At 43.0% G+C, this 21,703-nt stretch overlaps 1 protein-coding gene across 3 annotated transcripts in view; it reads right to left on the reverse strand.

The window, feature by feature from the left end:
- The window catches only part of SULF1 (sulfatase 1), a 161,388-nt gene that overhangs the window by 55,595 nt on the left and 84,090 nt on the right, over positions 1–21,703 (reverse strand). For all 3 annotated transcript variants that reach the window (XM_027127944.1, XM_027127941.1, XM_027127942.1), the window contains exons 3-6: positions 18,753–18,901; positions 16,655–16,727; positions 16,118–16,347; positions 1,999–2,238 (exon numbers count right to left, since the gene is read on the reverse strand). In XM_027127944.1, coding sequence (XP_026983745.1) covers positions 1,999–2,238; positions 16,118–16,289 — 412 coding nt within the window. In that variant the 5' untranslated portion in view covers positions 16,290–16,347; positions 16,655–16,727; positions 18,753–18,901. The remainder of the gene's footprint in view (positions 1–1,998; positions 2,239–16,117; positions 16,348–16,654; positions 16,728–18,752; positions 18,902–21,703) is intronic.

Genomic DNA, 21,703 nt, shown 5'->3' on the forward strand with positions numbered 1-21,703 from the left:
TAAATAAATCTTAAAAAAAAATTGTAAGGTTTACAGCCTGATGGTCCGCTATACATAGACATTGTGAAATATTAACCACTGCCAAGCCAATCAACATATCCATCACTTCACATCTTTGCTAGTTTCCAGTTTTTTCTTTGTGGTGAGAACATCCAAGATCTAGCCTTTTAGCAAATTTCAAGTACACAGTATAATACTGTCAACTATAGCCACGCTGCTGCTCACTATCTCTCCAGAACTTATAATCTTCTTTTTGCCCTTTCTTGATTTAGACCTGAAATGAATTAGCAAGTCCTAATCGACAGTTCTAAGTTCCGGGCAGGGTTCTCTGTGTCACCAGCATCTCCATTTCCTAGGATGGACACCGTCCACACCAGTCTGGATACAGTGAGAGTTCTAATTCCCTAAGTTCCAACTCTCTCCGTCTCTCTCTGTCTGCTACTAGGAATTAAATTATAAGGGAGCCTGGGAGTTGAAAGGCACTGATTTCGTACAATGCTTCCCGCAAACGAAACACAATTTGGTGGTCAAAATCAGGAATCAGGCATCAGGGGACCATTTCTGATTTTGCTTCTGAGCTGGTCATCACACAGTATTTGAAATTCCCACATCAGTTATAAAATGGAGCTAAGTACATTTGCTGTTTATGAACCCTACAGGGATGCTTGATAGATTTGCAAATTGCTTTCGAGTTCGCAGGTGAAAGGTGCTATAAACTTAAATCACTTATGTGGGAAAACACACTCAGGATAGGGCACTTTGAGTAACCTAGTTTCTTTCTGAAGCGTAAGCAAACACGCTTGAGGCTCATGGGAGGAGTTTCTTCTGTGAGTGGAGCTCTTGAATGCCTGTGGATGACAGTGCTATCACACCCACAATCAATATTTTCATCCATAAATAACAAGTATTAAGTGCGCACAAGGCGCTCTGCGAAGAAGCAAATGGCCACATGGAAAAGGTTAATTTCATTTTTAAAAGAGATTTGAGAGAATACATTTATCTGATATCCTTTCCTTTTAAATCTTCAGAATAGAGAATCTGCAGACCTGAAAATCTTTTTCAACAAGTTTTAATTATGACACCCTTAATTCTTATGAATACGTCTAGTTGGTTCTGAAAAAATTAGTTTTCATCACAGCCGTTCAATCAATATCTTTACTTCTTTTCATAAAGAAATGCTCAGAAAACCCAAGGAGAGCATATAAACGCTAGGAGAATAAAGGTTTTGGGGGCAACCTGACAGGAAGGAGCCTTGCTTCTTTCTTACACTGGTATGATGTTCATAACCTCTCTGGAAGGAGGTCCCCAGTTTGCAAAAGACCAACTAACCAAACTGCTCATCTATGTAGGTTAAACAGTGATAGAAGATGTAGCAATTGGGATGCCCTCCTTTCCTGGGAGATGGGGGCAAACACTTGAGATCTAGAAGTCACCAAAACTAAGCTAAAGAAACTCCCAATCCTATTAATTATGAGTAAATAAATAGATGAATGAATAAGGTACACCTCACTGGATGATTTCTTTCAGTTACGTCCGAATTCAGTAAACAATTTTGATAATCTATCGTGTCCCAGATCCTGGGGTAGGTGCTAAGCAATTTCAAAGCACTTGATGATTTCTCACCCAATGGGCAAGAATTTGCCAACATTTAAGACAAGCCTCAAGCTGCGCTGGGATGCCTGGAGGTTTGGAGGGTTGAGGTAAGCACGTTCATGGGATGAAAACTCTTCTGTTGCAGGTTCTCCTGGAAAATTCCAATTGCCGGTTGCTCTGATGGGGACAACACTCTCTTAACGTGTCTGCTGAGAATCACTGACTTTTCTCTAAGGGACCTCTCTCTGGGATGTTAACCAGAGGGAAAAGTAGAGGATGCTGAGAGACACAAGCCTCGGCTCCTTCCGCTTAGGGACCGATTGGAACTTCATATATTTCACCATACAGTGCATCTTCCAGAGGTGCGCTACCAGAGGTTCACGGGCTGGAAAGCTCCCCCTTTACCTGTTCTGTAGCCGGTGCTGTTCAGATAGACAGCAAAAGTCCGCGGCTCGTGCACTGCCTGCCAGGGGGGCGAGGAGCAGTTCTCATTGTTGGTGTAGGTGTTGTGGTTGTGCACGTACTTGCCCGTGAGCATAGACGAGCGGGACGGGCAGCACATGGGCGTCGTCACGAAGGCGTTGGTGAAGGTGGCCCCCTCGCGCTCCATAATCTTTCTGGTTTTGTTCATGACTTGCAGGGACCCTGGAAGGCACAATGCCAGCGTTGTTAGCAGACAGCACCGCACGATCGCCCACCGATGTCACGTCACTCAGGGGCTCTGTTCCCCCTGCCTTGTTGATCTCTCTGCCTTAGCCTGAAGGAGTCTATCATTTGACGAGCTCTCGTTTCTAGAACAAAATGCAACGTTTGGGATTCTGCCATCTCAAATATTTTGCAGAATAAAAACACATTTCAGCTTCTCCCCTCCTTGATCACAAAGGAAAAAGAAAAGCAGGTTTATCTGATCACTAAAGCTAGAATTTTAGAGACGGAGCAGATTCCAAGGCCAGCAGCCCTTTGAAGATTATCAGAGAGCATCAAAACAGAGCATCAAAACTCCTAGCCCACCACACTCGCACCATGCCACAGACATTGCAGAGATGATGAGATAGAATGTTTTCATCGTATGAAATAAAAGAGGGGAGAAGTTTTCCAATTAAGTAAAAGTCCTTCCAAAAGGCCTGTTTTTTTTTAAACTGGGGTAAAGTTGCTTTACAATGCTGTGTTAGTTTCTGCTGTACAACGAAGTGAATCAACTATATGTCTACATGTATCCCCTCCCTCTTGACCTCCCTCCCACCCCCCCATCCCACCCATTTAGGTCACCACGGATCATTGAGTAGAGTTCCCTGTGCTGTACAGCAGGTTCCCACTAGCTATCGATTTGACACATGGTAGTGTATATATGTGGATCCGAATCTCCCAGTTCATCCCACCCCTGCTTCCTCCCCTGTGTCCACACGTCTGTTTTCTGTCTGTGTCTCTGTTCCTGTGCTGAAAATTGGTTCATGTGCACCATTTTTCTAGATTCCACATATATGCGTTAATATACGATATTTGTTTTTCTCTTTTTGACTAACTTCACTCTGTATGACAGACTCTAGGTCCCTCCACGTCTCTACAAATGACCCAGTCTCGTTCCTTTTTATGGCTGAATAATACTCCATGGTATATATGTGCCACATCTTCTTTATCCATTCATCTGACGATGGACATTTAGGTAGCTTCCATGTCCTGGCTATCGTAAATACTGCTGCAATGAACATTGGGGTGCATGTGTCTTTTTGAATTATGGTTTTCTCAGGGTATGTGCCCAGGAGTGGGATTGCTGGGTCATATGGTAGTTCTATTTGTAGTTTTTTAAGGAACCTCCATACTCTTCTCCATAGTGGCTGTATCAATTTACATTCCCACCGACAGTGCAAGAGGGTTCCCTATTCTCCACACCCTCTCTAGCATTTATTGTTTGTAGATTTTTTGATGACGACCATTCTGACCGGTGTGAGGTGATACCTCATTGTAGTTTTGGTTTGCAAAATGCCTGTGTTTAATTAAAAAAAGATCTTCAATGTAAGTTCGTATCCTCTAGTAAACTCACCACATACCTGCCAGTTTTTCTACCAGGATAGTACGACCAGTTTATATTTTCACCTGTTTCCACGTCATTTTAAAAGATGGGTTGTTTGTTTGTGAAAGAGCTATGATTCTATCACATTCAAAAGTATCTGCGTAGTAGTGAAGCGTGCCATTTGAACTGTAAAGGATGAAATTGTACATACGATTGCTGAGGAAGGAAAAAAAAACCTATTTCGATTATCCAGCCGAACATGGAAGCTGAAACCCATCCAAATACTACAGGAAAAAAAGAGCTCAGGCCAGAATTCAATCGTCTTTTCAAGACCTGTCAAGAAATGCACTACAGAGCACTACAGCCAAGGCCATTGCATTTCAATCCTGGAGCCTCACATTTCCAACAGGTCCTACTTCTTCCAAAGAAAGGGAGAAAGTCTATGTAGCTTTCCAACAAGGAAGGAAATCGTAATGCAAACCAGGCAAGCACTCAGAGCAGAAGAGAAGCGTGCAGCCATCCAAAAACCACAGTTTTTTTTTCACATACGAGCTCTTACCATTCACATGAAAACAGAAAAGATGGTTTCTAATTGGGTCTCCTTAGAGCTCCCTGAAATATGCTTCAGTTAGGAGGATTCCTAACTGCTTTTTCTCCCCTGGTTGTATTCAGAGGATCAAGCAACCTTTTTGCCATCAGTGGATAACATGTAGTGAGCACCCACTTCATGCTGAGCATTCATTCTATTGACCTCAGCTCTCTGGACTGATCCCCCAAAGTGTAGCATTAACAAAAGAAATGGAAAATTCTCTGCTGCCTCTGATCTTCAGCAGTAAACTAACCAGATGAGAATTTACATATGAAAATTGCTTAGGGATATCTGCAAAGCAAGGTACACGTGAGTGTGGATATAGCAGCAGCAGGACCTATAAAGACAGCGGGGACCAGAGGCAATGTTTAATAAGAGCTCTGCCACAGGAGATGAGGACAAATGGGAGGAAAGGAGGAAGAAAAACATGGGATGGGCGAAGTGTATTGTGGGTAGCACGGGGAAGGTGGTATGCACGGTGCACTGGAGGTGGGAAGAAGTAAGTGGAGTGATGAAAATGGCACGTGGATTTTCTGGAATGAAATCGAATATGAAGACTTCTCTTGATGAAATGGGTGGCAGATTTAGCCAATAGCTTGGAGGCTGGGCAGAGATATTTGGATTTGACAGAATAGACAAAATGACGGCAGAGCAAGTTCTTTGTCAAAGGCATGAAGGACATGATAAGAAACAAGTCTTTGAGAGGTGTTGCCATGGCAATGGAAGTATGTGCATTGTGGGGTAGGTGGGGAATAGGCTTGGTCCATCAAGGGTACGGCCAAAAGGCTGCTGAACCCACCCGGCCATGGGGTGGTAAGAACCTGAACTGGGCTGTGCCTTTAAAATAGAAGGACTCTTAAGAAGCAGACCCAGGAGATGCTGTAATGCATCAGAAGGCTGTGAGTTGACTCACAGTTTTCAGCCCGGGAAGAAAGCTGGAAAAGTAATGGTTTCACTGTTACTCAAGAAGTAACTAACAAGAAATATGTCCTACAGAAGATCAAAGAAGTGCATTTTAGAAATGTTGTGTTTTATATTTGTGTTGTTGATCACACAGGGGGAAAGAGCCTGGAGAAAATACATGAAATGAGACGCAGGAGTGGGGAGAGAGTTCGAGGTTGATGCCAAAGTCCACTCCCTTATTACTCTTTCCTCTTTAGAAAACTGCAGTGATTACTTACGGTAATAGCTTGAATTTTGGGAAAACTCAGCAAACACTGTTGATCAATTTTTATTGCCTAATAGTCTTTTTATGTCAAAGAATGACTTCTCAGAGTTCCCTTATGAGCCTAGTTGGACTCAAATTAAAAAAAAAAACAAAAAAATGCAGCTGGAGGCCATCCTCTAAGGTCCCGAATCACAAAGCTGCAACCTCCAGTTTACAGACTTATTTGGACCGCAGCACAGGATGGGAGGTAAAAATCTGATCTAAGGTCAAATAATCTACAAACTGGGGACTAAAACTCAGCCCCTTGCATCATAATTGCCCCAGCCAGGACTCTCCTCTCATTCTAAATATCTCTCTTTTCTTCATTGACTGAGCTGGTTGTACCAAGGAACTAAAAAATCCCTCCAAATGCTCTGCTTCCAACCGGCCCACACGTCAAAGGGAACAATGAAGACATTTGGTCCCTGCAGGTACTGTGACCACGGTAGCACCACGGGCGGGGTTCCCGGATGTGAGGTTCCTGAATGTGGCTTCACGTTTCTCAGTAAGGAGAAGGTTCTGAGACAAGGCTTCTCCAACGTTAAAAATCACCTGGAGCCCATGTTAAATCCTAGACTTCTGGGTCTACCCTGAGACGCTGATTTAAGCAGGACCCGGGAAGGACCAGAGAATTTGCATTTCTAACAAGCTCCCTGAGGATGCTGGCGCGGCCCCTCCCCACTCCTGGAGACCTATTCGAGGCCAGACACGGAACCAGCGAAGCCTCGAGCTGGAAGAGACTTTAGTGGGTGCTTCATTTTAAGTGATCTAAGTGGCTCAGACCGCTTCCGAGGCTGTAAGGTGGGCAGAGAGGAAGAGGAAACACCGATTTCATACTTTTACTCTCACGGATTTTCTACTTTACTCCCACTTCTAAGTGCTTCCCGTGTAGCAACTCATCGAACCCGGACAATAGCCTTCCATACAGGTGTTTCTATTTATTATTCTCACATCAAGGATGACAAAGCTGAGGAGCAAAAGGGTTAAACAACGTGCTTAGGGCCACACAGACCCTAAGCAGTAGAGCCCGGATGCAAAGGCGGGCAGTCTGCTCAGGGACCACGCTCTTAAGCTGCGTCTAGGCTGAGTCCCGGCTGTGACCCTGACGTTCTCAAGACTGAGACACAGAAATGATGTCTGCTTGGAGTCAGGATATGTCTCATTTTCTGTAATCTCATATCTCGCTTCATCCGGCCTCTTAGGGGAGATGCTAACAGACACTGAAGCCTGTCTCCTGCCCTCTTAGGGGCTGAAGTGATTAAAGTAGCTCGAGCCCAGGTCGAGGTGAGTGGGCTGCAGGCGTGTCTGTCTTCAGAAGCCGACAGTCACACTGGTGTTCACTGCTGCCTCTGATCTCGGATTCCCTGCGTAGACACAGATGATGGAGCACAGGAATCATATACCTCTTCCCTCTGCCGCGTCACTGCACTCCAACAAGGTAAGCGAAAACTCCTTCTTCTCTTTTATGGCTGTGCAATGATTCATGTTAGCCAACAACACTGCCTCATCCTGCTTCTACAACCAGTACGATTGCACCATTGATATTTCATTGGGAAACTACCAAACACTATTCTGCAAAAAGCAACTCATAATTCTGCATCTCCAGCTGGAGAGCAGTGGCTGGGACCATGTCTTGTCCTATCGCTGGAAGGACTCAGTTTTGTTTTAAGCTGAAGCTCCCCACTTCTTTGGGTTTCAGGCCTTTGGTGCCTAAAATGCAAATCGTGTTGATTCTTAGTTATCAGAACAATTAGTTCATAGGCATGACATGAAGCTTAAGGCCAAAGAATCATACCAAGATTCCCACAGCAGGGCTTAGGAGGGTGAGCACGAGAAGAGAAAGAGCCCTGGATGTGGACTTGGGGGGAAACACCTGGGTGTTTGTCACAGATGAGCTTGAACTTGAACAAGCCCTTTACCCTCTTTTTTCTCAGATGTAAAATGCAGCTAATAATAGTTCCTGGGACTAGTTAGCAGGGCTGTCGAGCAAATGGCGTGAGCTACGATTTTAATTTGTGATCACCTCAGCCCCAACGTGTTTCCTTTACTCTTGCATGTTCCATCTCCCTGTCTGTAATCACATCTGAATTCCAAAGCTAAGGTAAGAATACAGAGGTTGCGATCAACTGAACTTTCGTGTCCTTCCAAAATGTATAGGTTGAAACCTAACACCCAAGGTGATGGTATTAGGAGGTGGGGCTTTGGGAGATGATTAGGTCATGAGGGTGGAGCCCTCATGAATGGGATCAACCCCTCATAAAAGGGGCCACAGAGGGTTCCCTTGCCCCTTTCTCCATGTGAGGACACAGTGACAAGACAGCCACCTGTGAACCAGGAAGTGGGTCCTCACCACACACCGAATCTCCTGGAGCCTCGATCTTGGACTTTTCAGCCTCCAGAGCTGTGAGAAGTAATTACCTGATAAACATCTGTTGTTTAGAAGTCACTAAGCCACCCAGTCTATGGTATTTGGTTAGAGCAGTCGTCACGGACTGAGACAGAGGTCAACTGCTTTGTCCACGCTTCAAGACATAAAATGTTAATGCTGGCTTAGAGACATCAGTTCCCCTCCACCCATCACACATCAGTTCCCCTCCACCCATCACACACTGTTCCCCATGCCCCTCTTAAGCAAGAAGCCTGACTTCATTATCATTTAAAATTGTCCTGGGAGGTGGAAGCCTGACAGGGATGTTATGAAGTGACCGTAATTAAGTCCAGTAGCTGGCACGGGGGCACTGCTGACTGGGCTGGCTTGAGGACAGGGAAGGTCCAGGCCACAGCTGAATGTTGGGGCTGCCAAGAAAAGCTGTCCCAGCACCAGAGCTCCAGGCTGGAACTGGGGACTTCTGCCATTCGCTCTTGCAGGGGTGGGGATGCTCGGACAGCTCAGCGGTGACCGAGACACTGCTCGGTGTCAGGAGAAGTGGCACTCTTTGGGAATCCGGCAAGATCCGCCAGGTTTGCAATTCTGGTGGAGTTAAAAATCAAGGCTCCACGAATGGTCCTTTGAGGGGGTATGTGCTAGGTTCCTGGGAGTAGACAGAGCCATAGCCAGGAATTTAAATCATTCTACAGGCTTCAACTCATGTATTCCCAAATCACGTGTGTGAAAAAAGGTCACGAGGGAGAAAATGTCCCACTAATTGGAATGACTTTACCAAAACCACACAGAGAGCCTGGATTACTTCACGAACATGTTAAACTTTACAACAAAGCTTTGCCTTTCCTGATTCAAATATCTTAGCATTTGATTATTCAATATTTCATACTATCAAGCGTTAACATTTTCATCGAGGCTGTTCATCATGTCCAGAAAAACTCACAAAACCAGAAATTCAATAATAAATGTTGTCATCATCATCTTTTAAGGAAGTCCCAGATATGTGGCATTCACACACACCTGGCTTCATAGAGCGACACACCTCCGTGCGAATTGCAACAATTCATGGTTTGATGAATGATAACGACAAGCAAACACAACTCATTAAATGTGCAGGGTTGTTTCTGGACGCCATTGTTTTATGATGGGGTAAGGTTAATGATTTAAATATGTAAATGACCTGTGCTAAAGCACACCCCTGCTATTTTCCTGTGCCAACAGTTAAGTATGGAACCTTAAACAGTGATAGTTCCCATATTAAAAATGGCTTTATTGGTCTATTGAAAATTTTAATTCTGAAAGCATTAAAAAGATAACATGATCACACAGTATACCTTTTTCTACCAAAACTGTGAAGTTGGTAGGAAAGAAAAAACAGATGTTTCAGCTAAAACCAGAGGAGGGAAAACAAGTTGGGGGAAGAAGGGACCAAGAAGCAGATAATAAATCTGTCTGGCATGTTTCTAGGTCACTAGGACTCATTATTTTTTCCCCTAAAGAGCTAAAGGCCATTAAAAGTGGGGACTAGTTTTTTAGGGGAATGGAAGTAAAAACGCCTACAGGCTAGACAGAGAAGGTAGGCAGGTACAAGAAAAATCACAGAGCTTTCATCTTTCCAGTTTTCTACGTTTGATAGAGATGTGAGTATACAGAACTTTCCCCTGACTATAAGAAAATCGGCAGGATGGGCATGATGGCAAATAACAAGTGATCCTTGGCCTAAGTGTTGGGGAGCAGTGGAGAGTGGTGGGGACCGTGAGGGTCTCGGGAGGACACGCCCCACCTAATGGGGGCAGCTTTGACTCCCCTTCAAGCATTTAACTGATGGCTGCCTCATGGGAATGTAAGCCCTTCTTCTGAACTTTCAAGAAAAGTCGGAATCTGGATTTCTTTTCTTTTCATGTAAAATCATCTGATCTTTTAAAATGTTGCCTTGGTTTTAAAAAGTGTGCTGGTCAAGCAAAACACATCTGTGGGCTAGCTCTGGACTGTAGATCCCATTTGTGACCTCTGCTTTAGACAAAGTGTTTCCATGCATTTAAGATTTCTTAATTCTCCTTATGATCTAAGAGAAGCATTGGGTCAGCGTTACTGAGATGTTAGCACCAGTCCAATTTCCTAAGAATTTAAGAAATGTCACATTGAACCAGATCAATGTTCTAATCAGCTCATTATTTTGTTTCTCAGAGTGGCACCCAGGGACCATTTGGGAAAGATTTAGAGCCTAATCTCTTTGACTCTAGTCTCAGAAAGTTAGGGGAGTCCCACGAGCATTTCTGATTTTCTTCTTTTTGATTTGTAAAATATTTTCAAGTGCAGGGAAAAACAGAATAAATGACATGTCTCCTAGCTTTGTCAAAGCTTAGCATTTGATCACAGTTTCTTCAGATACATATTTTCAATTTTAAAATGAAATATGAATACTGCTGATGTACTTGGTTACCACTCCTTCCCCAGATGGTAGCCATCATCCCAAACTTCATGTTAATCATGTCCATTTGTGTTTTTCTAGCTTAAAAAAACCCCATAATTCGAAAATATACATGTACCCCAATGTTCATAGCAGCATTATTTACAATAGCCAAGACATGGAAGCAACCTAAGTGCCCATCAACAGACAACTGAATTAAGAAGATGTGGTACTGGGAATTCCCTGGCAGTCCAGTGGTTAGGACTCCATGCTTTCACTGGAAGGGCGCAGGTTCAGTCCCTGGTTGGGGAACTAAGATCCCACGAGCCGTGTGGCGTGGCCAAAAACAAAAAATAAAATCAATCATACATTATTTTTAGAAAGGAAGATGTGGTCCATATATATACAATGGAATATTCTCAGTCATAAGAAAGAATGAAATAACGCCATTTGCAGCAACATGGATGGACCTAGAGATTATCATACTAAGTGAAGTAAGTCAGACAGAGAAAGACAAATATCATGATATCACTTATACGTGTAATCTCAAATATGATACAAATGATCTTATTTACAAAACAGAAATGGACTCACAGACATAGAAAACAAACATGGTTACCAAAGAGGAAAGGAGGGGGAGGGATAAATTAGGAGTTTGGGATTAACATATACACACTACTATATATAAAATAGATAGGGGCTTCCCTGGTGGCACAGTGGTTGAGAGTCCACCTGCTGATGCAGGGGACATGTGTTCGTGCCCCGGTCCGGGAGGATCCCACGTGCCGCAGAGCAGCTGGGCCCGTGAGCCGTGGCCACTGAGCCTGCGCGTCCGGAGCCTGTGTTCTGCAACCGGAGAGCCCACAACAGTGAGAGGCCCGTGTACCGCAAAAAAAAAAAAAAAAAAAAAAAAAAAGATAGCTAACAAGGACCTACTGTATAGCACAGGGAACTATACTCAATATTTTGTAATAACCTATAAGGGAAAAGAATCTGAAAAAAATAGATATATATGTATGTATAACTGAATCACTTTGCTGTACAGCTGAAACTAACAGAATATTGTAAACTATGCTTCAATTTTTTTAAAAAAGGTGTAAATCTCCACCCATTCACTTCGCCTAAAAACCTGAACTATTTCCGGGTAGAGGCATAACCTGAACCACTTCTCAAGTTGTGGAAAAAGCAAATCCAGAAGTACAGGGACCGCTGGTTAAATTACTTAATCTTTCCATGGATCAAGTGTCCTCCTGGGATAATGATCTCTGTCCTACCCACCCAACTTGGGTGGAATGACAGTAAAATGCAATAATGAGAATAAATGTTCTTTGGAAAAAGATAAAGTGTTATCCACATATGAGGTTCTAGCACTTTTATTAGTAAATGCCTCATGTGTTTCACTCCTTTCACAAAGGACTAGTTTACTTTATTTGTCCTCAAAGTTGAGGGAGGGGCCCCAGTCCTACTTAATAAGAGCTTTCCTTCCCAGCTTGTTTCATAAACTTGGATTACAATCCTTCTTAGCCTTTGTCTTTCCAGACAGAGATACAATTATTTTATTCTTTTCCAGAAGGAAAAGTATTCTATTACAATTTTTGTAGCTGTTTTCCTAAGCCTTTTCTCAGTCTGTTATACCCTTCTGGAAGCACAGAAGCCAAAACGCCTGCAGTGTTACAGGTGCAAAAGTTCTGCTTAGGTGAAGATTTATTCAATATTTGGCAAACATAATCACATGTAAGTAAAAAATCAAACCAAAACAAACCATGTCAAAACCACAATTAGAGAACATCTCACACCCATTAGGATGGCTATTATCAAAAAACCAGCCAACAGCAAATATTGTCAAGAATGTGGAGAAACTGGAACCCTTATGTACTGTTGGTGGGAATGGACCATGGTGCAGTCGCTATGAAAACAGTATTGCAGTTCCTCAAAAAATTAAAAATAGAATTACCTATTGATCTAGCAACTCCATTTCTGGGTATATACCCACAAAGAATTGAAAGCAGCATCTCAAAGAGACATTTATACACCTATGTTCATAGTAGCATTATTCACAATAATCAAAAAGCAGAAGCAACACTAATGTCTAACAAGAGATCAATGGATAGACATAGGGTGGATATACATATAATGGAATATTATTTAACCTTCAAAAGGAAGGAAATTCTGAGACATGCTACAACACAGATGAACAGTGAGGAAGGACATTATGCTAAGTGAAATAAGCCAATCACAAAAAGACAAATACTGTATGATTCCACTTATATGAAGTACGCAGAGCAGTAAAGTTCATAGAGACAGAAAGTAGAATGGTGGTTGCCAAGGGCTGGGGGTTTAGGGAGTTACTGTTTAATAGGTATAGAGTTTTAATTTTATAGAATGAAAAGAGTTTTGGAGATTGGTTGCACAACAATGTGAATGTACTTAACACTATTGAATTGTACACTTGAAAATGGTTAAGAGGAGGACTTCCCTGGTGGCGCAGTGGTTAAGAGTCTGCCTGCCAATGCAGAGGAAACGAGTTCGATCCCTGGTTCGGGAAGACCCCACGTGCCGCAGAGCAACTAAGCCCGTGTGCCACAACTACTGAGCCTGCGTGTTGCAACTACTGAAGCCTGCGCGCCTAGAGCCCGTGCTCCGCAACAAGAGAAGCCACCGCAATGAGAAGCCCGCCCACTGTAACAAAGAGTAGCTCCCACTCGCCACAACTACAGAAAGCCCGCCACAGCAACGAAGATGGAACGCAGCCAAAAGAAAAAAAAAATTGGTTAAGATGATTAAAAAAACACAAAAGCCAACTAAAGTCTAGAGCAGTTAAGTGTCAAGAAAGATTGCGAGAGCGTTACAATCGGCCAGGCAAAAGTCTCCATCAAACTGTACCCACTACCAAGAACATAATTTTTCTGCTGAGAAAAGAAGTCTTCTCTAAATTTGTATCCATGGTTCACAGTGGTTCATCATCAACTTGTTCTGCCAGTAGGGTAACAAGACCCATCTTAGCTGTTATCTCGGAACCTAGGGCGTGACCATGTACTTACAGGTTGTTTTAGGAAGGGCTCAATAAATATTTGTTGAAGGACGGATTGAGGGAAGGAATCATGGTTAAATGTGTAGCTGTGGAGACCCAGATCTAATACAGGTCCTGAGTTTACCATTTCCTAGCTCATCACAGCCTATGCAACTTCTCTAAGCCTCATTTATCTTAAGTATAAACTGAAGAGAGTAATAGTAACCACTTCATAGAGCGACTGTGATGATTAAATGAGTGAATGCTTAGCCTGGTATCTGGGTAGGAAATCAAGGAAGGAAGTAAAGGCAAGGCAAACATGTAGGAAAGAGCTGGGTTGATTGAACCTGGCCGATGACTCTTCACCATTATATCCATGCACTTCCACTAGAAGCCAGTGTTTAATAACTGCTTAATAAATATCTACTGAATGAATTCATTAACTATAGGATAAGGATGAAATTTTGAACTCTTAAAAATACACTGATCAAACAATTCCTTAATTTATTTTAAAGACAAGGGTTGTATATTGAAGAGGTAGATCATGACGGATACTTGCATTCATTTCTGGGAATTGTGTTAGCCTTTTCAGGCCCCTGTGGGTCCATTTCCAGTTTACTGAGGACCTACTAGATTCCCAGCACAGTCCCAGCATCAGGACTACAACATAAATAGAACACTACCCTGCCCTCTAGTTGCTCTCAGTTAAGTGGAAGAGACAGGTATGGAAGCACACGGTGGATTTAGGGTCATACGCTGGAGGCAGGTCCAAGGTGGTGCAAAGGAAAGTTCCCTCCACCCTGCTGGACAGCAGGATCGTTTTGGTAAAGGAAGACCCCCCGAGGGGAAGGCATCTGGATTGGGTCACGAAGAATAGGTAGGGCTTCGCCAGGTGGAATAATGGGGAAAGGGCAGAGGGGATGAGATGTACAAAGGCATGAAATATAGGTGAGGGAGATGAAACCACCAGACACCTTCAAGGAAGTGTAAGTTGTTTCCATGGAGCACAGAGCAAAAGTGAGGGAAAGGGAAATAGCCTTACAGAAATAGGTAGGGACAGATGCCCGGCGCTGATGGGCGCTCATCAGCCTGCAGAGGGGAAGGGCTTCACCGTCTTGGTAAAGGAACCCGGTGGAGGGTTTTAAGCAGCAGAGACCTGATCAGATACTTGCAGGAAATGAAGAATAGGTAGGAGGGGCCAAGACTAGAGGGCACAGGTCACGTGACCAGCCAGTTAGGGAAAAACTGGGAGAGAAGAGAATGGCTTCATTGAAAAGGATGGATATGAGAGCTGTTAAGGGAAGTGAATTCAAAGGTCTTCACTTTACTTGCCCTGTAGGTGAATGAAAACTTAAACCACCAGCCACATACATACTAAAGTCATACCTGCAAGACTTTTCATTTTGGTATGATGCCTGAAAATTCTTGCTTAAGTAATTAAGCGAGAGGGACTTCCCTGGTGGCGCAGTGGTTGAGACTCTGCGCTCCCAATACAGGGGGCCAGGGTTCAATCCCTGCTCAGGGAACTAGATCCCACATGCATGCCGCAACTAAGAGTTCACATGCCACAACTAAGGAGCCCGCCAGCTGCAACTAAGACCCGGCGTAACCAAATAATAAAAATTTAAAAATAAGCAGTTAAGTGAGAGACAACAGACTCTGCAAGTCACCTCCAATAATCATTACCTCTGCTGGCTTTTAGTGCCTTTGTTTCCAGCTGAACCCAAAGAGTTGACTTTTTGGGATTCCAGGGTTTGGTTTCCAGTTGGAAATCAAAGTCCCTATCCCTGTGGATCAAATTCCAGCCTGGAGGGGTTTATCCTCAAAGACCCTAGCCAGAGGAGCTCTGGAAAGAAGCCCAGGGTGCTCTGCTAGCAGGAAGTCTAAAAGCTACTAGCGACGGTCAAGTTCAGCGTGACGGATAAGCCTAGCTGAGCGATTTCCTGAGAGCAAGGAATTGCATCCAGGAATGGAAATGAATGGTGGTGACAACCTGTAAGGGCAAGCTTTTCATATGTCCTAGGTACCCTAGAAGAACTTGACCCTAAGCTTATGGGCAAGACCATAGGGCTGAGCCATTAAAGAAAGTGAGAAGGTGAGAAAGCAAATCAGGTGATACAGAAACTCAGCTGCAACACCAGATGTTGGCAGGCTTTCTAAGTGCTCCAGAATTAACCCAGGTGAGCGAATTCTTCCGAAAAGCATCCTGTCTAGGGTGGTAGCAGTGAATTACTACCAGGAGGATGTGCAGAATACTGTAACTTTCAATTCCCTAACAATCACAAGCTGTGAATAAAGGAATCACCTTAATAATAATGATCATCGATAAGTTTTTTTTTTTTTTTTTTTTTTTAAGGCTTCGGATGCGCAGGCTCAGCGGCCATGGCTCACGGGCCCAGCCGCTCCGCAGCATGTGGGATTTTCCCAGACTGGGGCACGAACCCGTGTCCCCTGCATCGGCAGGCGGACTCTCAACCACTGCGCCACCAGGGAAGCCCCGAAAAGTTCTTTTTGTATCCACCTATGCTCATGTGCAGGGCAGAGAATTACAGTCATAATCTCATACTCTTTGAAACAAATTTGCCCAAATATTTTGAAAAGTTCTGGACCAAGAGTTTTCCAAGGCGCACGATCCAACCCTTGACTTCTACAGTTTCGTGCTTCCTCTCGCCTGCCATCTTCCCATCCTCCCAGCCCACATCCAGCTTCAAAACCTTAAGATCAGAAGAGTCAAGTTGAAACACAAACCAAATGCTTTCTCATTTAATACGAGTACATTTTATAACCTAGGGTGTTGGTTCAGGTACTACCATTATGTGTCAAACCCCCAAAAGTTAACTGACTCTTACTGATAATGCAAGCCAGCAAATCATTTGAGCGAAAGAGACCAACAAGCGACAAACCCAGTGCTCACCCAACTCCACGTCTTGATCATCAGTGAGCACGAGAATGATGTTGGGTCGGATGTTTTTCCGCTCCTGCTGTATCCGGCCTCTGAACCTCGGGGATCTGATGGTTGAACCGAGGCTCCCCAGTAGCTGTGTGCCCAGCACAGCCAAAACCAGAGCACAGCAAGAATACTTCATTGTGCTTGGTCCAATGTCGCAAAACTGACAAAATGTCTGTCTTCTGGTTCCTGCAGCTCTGGGCAGTCAGAGAGAAAGGGAGAGCGAGAGACAAAAATGAAATCCAAACCCCAGACACAGTTGCAGAAAAAGGACTACAACTCAGCGAGAACTGGCACAAAAACTGGCAGAGAAAGGTCTGTCCATGAGTCAGAAGCGGCAAACCCTACCAGGCATCAGGTCGTTTTTTTAAGTGCTTGATTAGTTTGCAAATTCACTTTTGTCCTTTATTCTCATTCCAACTTTTCCGATTTCAAAATTCATTGCCAAAATAGAATTTCCAACACAGAGCTCGGATGTAAAAGCTTTCTGACAAGAGCTAATACCTTGAATTAGGTATCCTGGTTGAATAATCAACTGCTATACTCAGAGGTATTCAGGACATCTGCAGATGGGGTCCTGGAAGGGGGAGAAAAAATACGAAAGGAAACGTCAGTCAAGGATTTTGACAGAGTTTTGGTCTGAAACAGTCTCTTGAAACAGCATAAATATATATGTATAGATATGATTTATATATTATATTTATATATAAGTATAATAAATAGAAATGTAATATATAAATCATATCTATACAAATATATTGATATAATTTTTAAAATCTGTACTCCAAAAGGGAGAGACAGAAGGAAACAACATTCAGAACTGCTAACCAATGACATGAATAATATCTTCATTTCATAATCATAAATATGGTGATCTGGGTATCATCCCTGCTCACACTTTAATAGTACTTTAAACATCCCCAAGAAAACAAATGACTGATAAGGAAGAACCAGCAGTGCCTGTGAAACCACAGTGCACTGGAGCGTTTGCATCTGGGGAGCGTTAACTCACCTGTGTACGATATTGAGTACTTATCAAGCAGAATGAAACGCAAAGCTGTCATATGTCATCTGCATGAAGTCACTCACTGCCCAGGAGAGTTCTTTTTGCTGACAAAGACTTCATAGTGAGGGGCTGGGAGGACAACGTTTCCCAGCCTCCAAAAAGCTCCTAACTGTGCTTCATCAATCACCGGGGGAAGGGATGCTTCCTCCCGGCTGGGCTGGTCCCTCAGCCCAGCCCTCATCCCCAGCGCATCGGCGCCTAAGGGGACACAGCCCTACTCCGACTGTGAGCACCAGCTTCACTACTGTTCAGAGCCGGTGCAGCGCCGCTAGCACCGAGGTTTGGCTTTGCCGCAGCAGATCTCAACCTGCAAAGCAACATGACTGATGGGCTCTGAGGCTGGAGGTTAGAGGCGACCTTTCCACCTTAAAAAAAAACCAAATCAAATCAAATCTGGAGGGGAACACTGTGAAATCTTTGCAAATCTGCACAGGAGACTTTGGAAAGGGTTGGAAAAATGCCCCTTTCACTTTAGAACGCTAACCTGCTGAAAGCTGGTCTCTTGGACTTCCGAAAGATAGCAAAGGGCTCATTAAAAAACCCCAAAAAAACACCATCTTTCTCTTGAATGTCATGAGAAAGGGAGCATCTGTATGGGAACTTTGACTGCCCTAAAATTAATCAGATAGCAGCCGGCTCCAGCAGCCACTCTGTCGCCACACACCTGAGGGTCTGTATTTTGATGCTCAACAATAAACGGGTATCAGAAAAGTAAGCATCACGGATGAAGTGTGAGGACTGCAAAGCAGAAGGAAAGAGACTCCATCGCTTCCTTCCGCGCCTTAAATTCTGGAGGGTGACGTGGGGCAGCGAAAGCAGAATGAAGAAAGACGGTGTACCGTTTCCCCCTGCCATCCACATTATTGTGTTTTACACAAACACACACGCCCCTATTATTTTAAACTTTTTGAGCTGTTTTGTAAACAGTTCTAATGCTTTTTACTTTGCAGCCTGTAATTATTCTTTGGGAGGGAAGAAGGGAGGGGGAGAGAGAGAGAGAGAAGGACTCAGTAAGAACTAGATTTTAAAACAAAAATCCAGCATCTGCAGCGAGGCAGTCCTGACCACGTGATCTGCAGAGCAAAAAGCAAGCCACCTCCGACTGATCCTGTGGCTTGAGAAAGTCAATATGTATGGTTTGGCGTGTGGTTTTGTTTTTTGTTTGGTAATAACTCGGCGTTATTTCAGTGATCGCGGTGCCTTCTGAACGCTGAAAGCCCGCAATTGTTCTGCCTTGACTGTTGGGTTTCTGGGCATTTGTTTTAAATCATGAGAAAACTGATACAAGCATGAAAGGATGGGAAAGCAAAAGAAATGAGTGAAACAATGGCCTTCTCCCACAGAGCGTGCGTTAACCTAAGAGTTAAATACAGAAATTTCTTAGGGGGGGTTGGTCCTTGAAGCAGCAAAACTTTGCCCACCTCTCAAAGCCGGTGAGGTTGTGTGAAGAGAGAGTCCGCAGGGTTTCTTGCATCCGCTATGGTTTAAACTAACCTCTGCTGACAATGGTGACCCAGAAAATACAGTCAGACTCACTGTATGGAGCGAACAGCAGCGCTTGGTTTAAATAATCAGTCACACACGCAACTGAAAATTCTTGACTATCAAGATGCTGGTAACATTCCCTGGAACCCAATCAGTGTTCTGGGTTATTCTTTTCTTTCTCGTATTTACTTTACTTCTTCCTTTAGGAAAAAGAAAATTAGCCTTAATGGTACCTTGTATAAACTACATTGAAAATCATTTCCTAATAAAGAAAAGGGACAGCAGAGAAGATGCACGTTTTACCTATAAAGTAACTTTTCTCTCTGGACAGTTAAAGGTGCAGAAGAGACCTACGTTTATTTTTTTCTGCCACAATTTATTATCGATTCAGGGGATTCATATGTAAAAGCCGAGAAATTGAGTGGTAAAGAAAATGGAACTTTCAGACAGGTTTGGCCAGCAGGAGCGCTCCCTTTACTAAAACACACAAAACACACAACTCTGAAGAAAAGTGCACACAGACAATTCTTTATTCAAATATGACCTTTTAGAACCTGTCATCCTCTCACTGCCTGGTTTCCAGCTCCAGAAGGAAAAGAAGAAAAAAAAACCTGACAGACAAAATGCAGACCTCAACAAAGGAGACAACCATGCAATGTTTGAATTGGATACTTTGTGGCAGACAACAAGTGTCCTTAGAGACTAACAGCTTGTCTTGAGAAATAGTTGAAAATGGGAGAAATGTCAAAAGAGGTTTTTCTCACACATGGAAAGTGAGCTTGAGGAACGGTTGCTGTATTCACGAATCAGGACCAGAACACAAGATGCCTATTCTTCAAGCTCTAAAGTGAAAACACCAATTGTAGCTATGGCCAATTGGTAGGGAAAGTTTACAACACTTTGTTTGGGGCAGTCAAGCCAACTATAAATGTGACATTAAAAGTTTCAAGTCACATATAAAAGAAAGAAAAGACTGGGAAGGCTTCAAGCCAACTGGACAGAAAGTCTAGTTCACATATGCTTGTCCAGCAAAACCCCACACTAAATCAAAGCCCTCATGGCCCCAGTAGGTTTAAGGGGGGGGGGTGTCTCTGTCTTTAATAAGCCTCCCTTTGTCTGGGCAGCTGGTGCCGAGGTAAAGGGGATGGTGGCCATATGCTTGTCCACCACTGTGGTTGTCAAAGTGTAATCTGGGACTTTGGGGGGACCCTGAGATCCTTGTGGGTGGAGTCCACAAGACCAGAACGATTTTGAAGAATACTAACACTATATTTCCCTTTTTCACTTCGTTGACATTTGCACTGATGATCTAAGAGCAATGGTGGGTACAGCTGCTTTTGTATGAATGAAGGGAGCATCACATACGGTTAAAAAAAAAACAGAACAGTTTCACTCAAGATGAAACAGTAAAATGATTAATTTGATTAAACCTTGACCCTTGAATGCACATCTTTTCTTTTAAGTTTTCTGTTTTATGAGAGAGAAGGGACACATAAAACCCTTTGCAGCCTATGGAGGTGTGATGCTCGTTGAGGGAAAGCACTCGTGGGACTGAGCTGCCAGGTGAACTAGACACATCCTTTTTCTCTGTTTTTGCTCACACGCTATTTTTAGTTGAAAGAATTACTTGGACTTGGATTTTTGGCAGACATTTTCTCAAGTCGTGAATGAAATCAGACTGTCATTTCAAGGAAAGCAACTGACGGTATTTGTCGTGTTTGTTGCCAATGACAGAAATCTAGCTTTCAAGTCAAAAGCAGAACTTTGGAAAACTTGTATCTGCCACTGTGAGCTTAGCAGCTTTCCAATATGTAAAACCTTTCTGATGACACTGATGTTGGTATCAACGAATGTCATTTTATGGTACTGTAAAATGAAATGTGTCAACACTTCGACTATTTGCATAATTCAATGAACCAATGTTTCCCAAATGACCAAATACAATGTTACAAAATCATACACGTGTAAAAAAAATTCATTCAAAGTGCAAGATGACCACTGGATTTTAATGTAACAGAGTAGGAAAAGCTCATTCATATGGTTTCAGATTTCTTACTACACCTAACCTTTAGGAATCACCACGTGTCAAATTTTGGTATAGTATCAAAGAAGATCTACAAGTATCTGAAAAAAGCTCTTGAAATACTTCTTTTCCAACTATTTATCCATGTGAGGCTGAACTTTATTCCTATACCTCAACCAAAACAATATATGTCAACAGATTGAATGCAGAAGCAGATATAAGAATCCAGTTCTCTTTTATTCAGATAAATATTAGATTTGCAAAAATGTAAAACATGCCACTTTAGTCACCAATATTTTTTTGGTTTGGAAAATATAGTTATTTTTCATAAAATAGTATATATCATTTAACATATGGATTTATTGTTTCTTAATACATTTTTTTAAACATTTTTTAAATACATTTTTTTAATTATCATTACAAATTTTATTTATTTATTTATTTATTTTTGGCTGCGTTGGGTCTCACAGGCTCTAGAGCGCAGGCTCAGTAGTTGTGGCACACGGGCTTAGGTGCTCTGCGGCATGTGGGATCCTCCCAGACCAGGGCTCGAACCCACGTCCCCTGCCTTGGCAGGCGGATTCCTAACCACTGCGCCACCAGGAAAGCCCCTAATTAATACTTTCAAAAATTCTCAGTTTGAATTTCTAAGTATCAATAGCTAAAATCCCCATAAACACAAGCTTAATAATATAAAAGGATAAAAACACAATTTCAATAATATAAAGGGATTCCAAGCCCAAAGAATTTGAGAATTACTGGCCTAGAGTATATTTGGTTCCATAGTCAAGCCCGGCCTTTCACCTCTAAGGCTACAGATTTGGCCCTAGTCACAAACGTAATTCATTTTTTTTCCCCTTAAAGCCTTGAAACTGTCCTAAGTTCTAAATGCCTGCAAATCTAATGAGTGATGACATGCTGTGATGACATTCTGTGTGTGTGTGTGTGTGTGTGTGTGTGTGTGTGTGTGTGTGTGTGT

The sequence above is a fragment of the Aethalodelphis obliquidens genome, unplaced genomic scaffold (assembly GCF_003676395.1).
Source record: "Aethalodelphis obliquidens isolate GAN/ISIS:26980383/991018 unplaced genomic scaffold, ASM367639v1 scaffold33, whole genome shotgun sequence".
In the NCBI taxonomy this organism is placed as follows: Eukaryota; Metazoa; Chordata; class Mammalia; order Artiodactyla; family Delphinidae; genus Aethalodelphis; species Aethalodelphis obliquidens.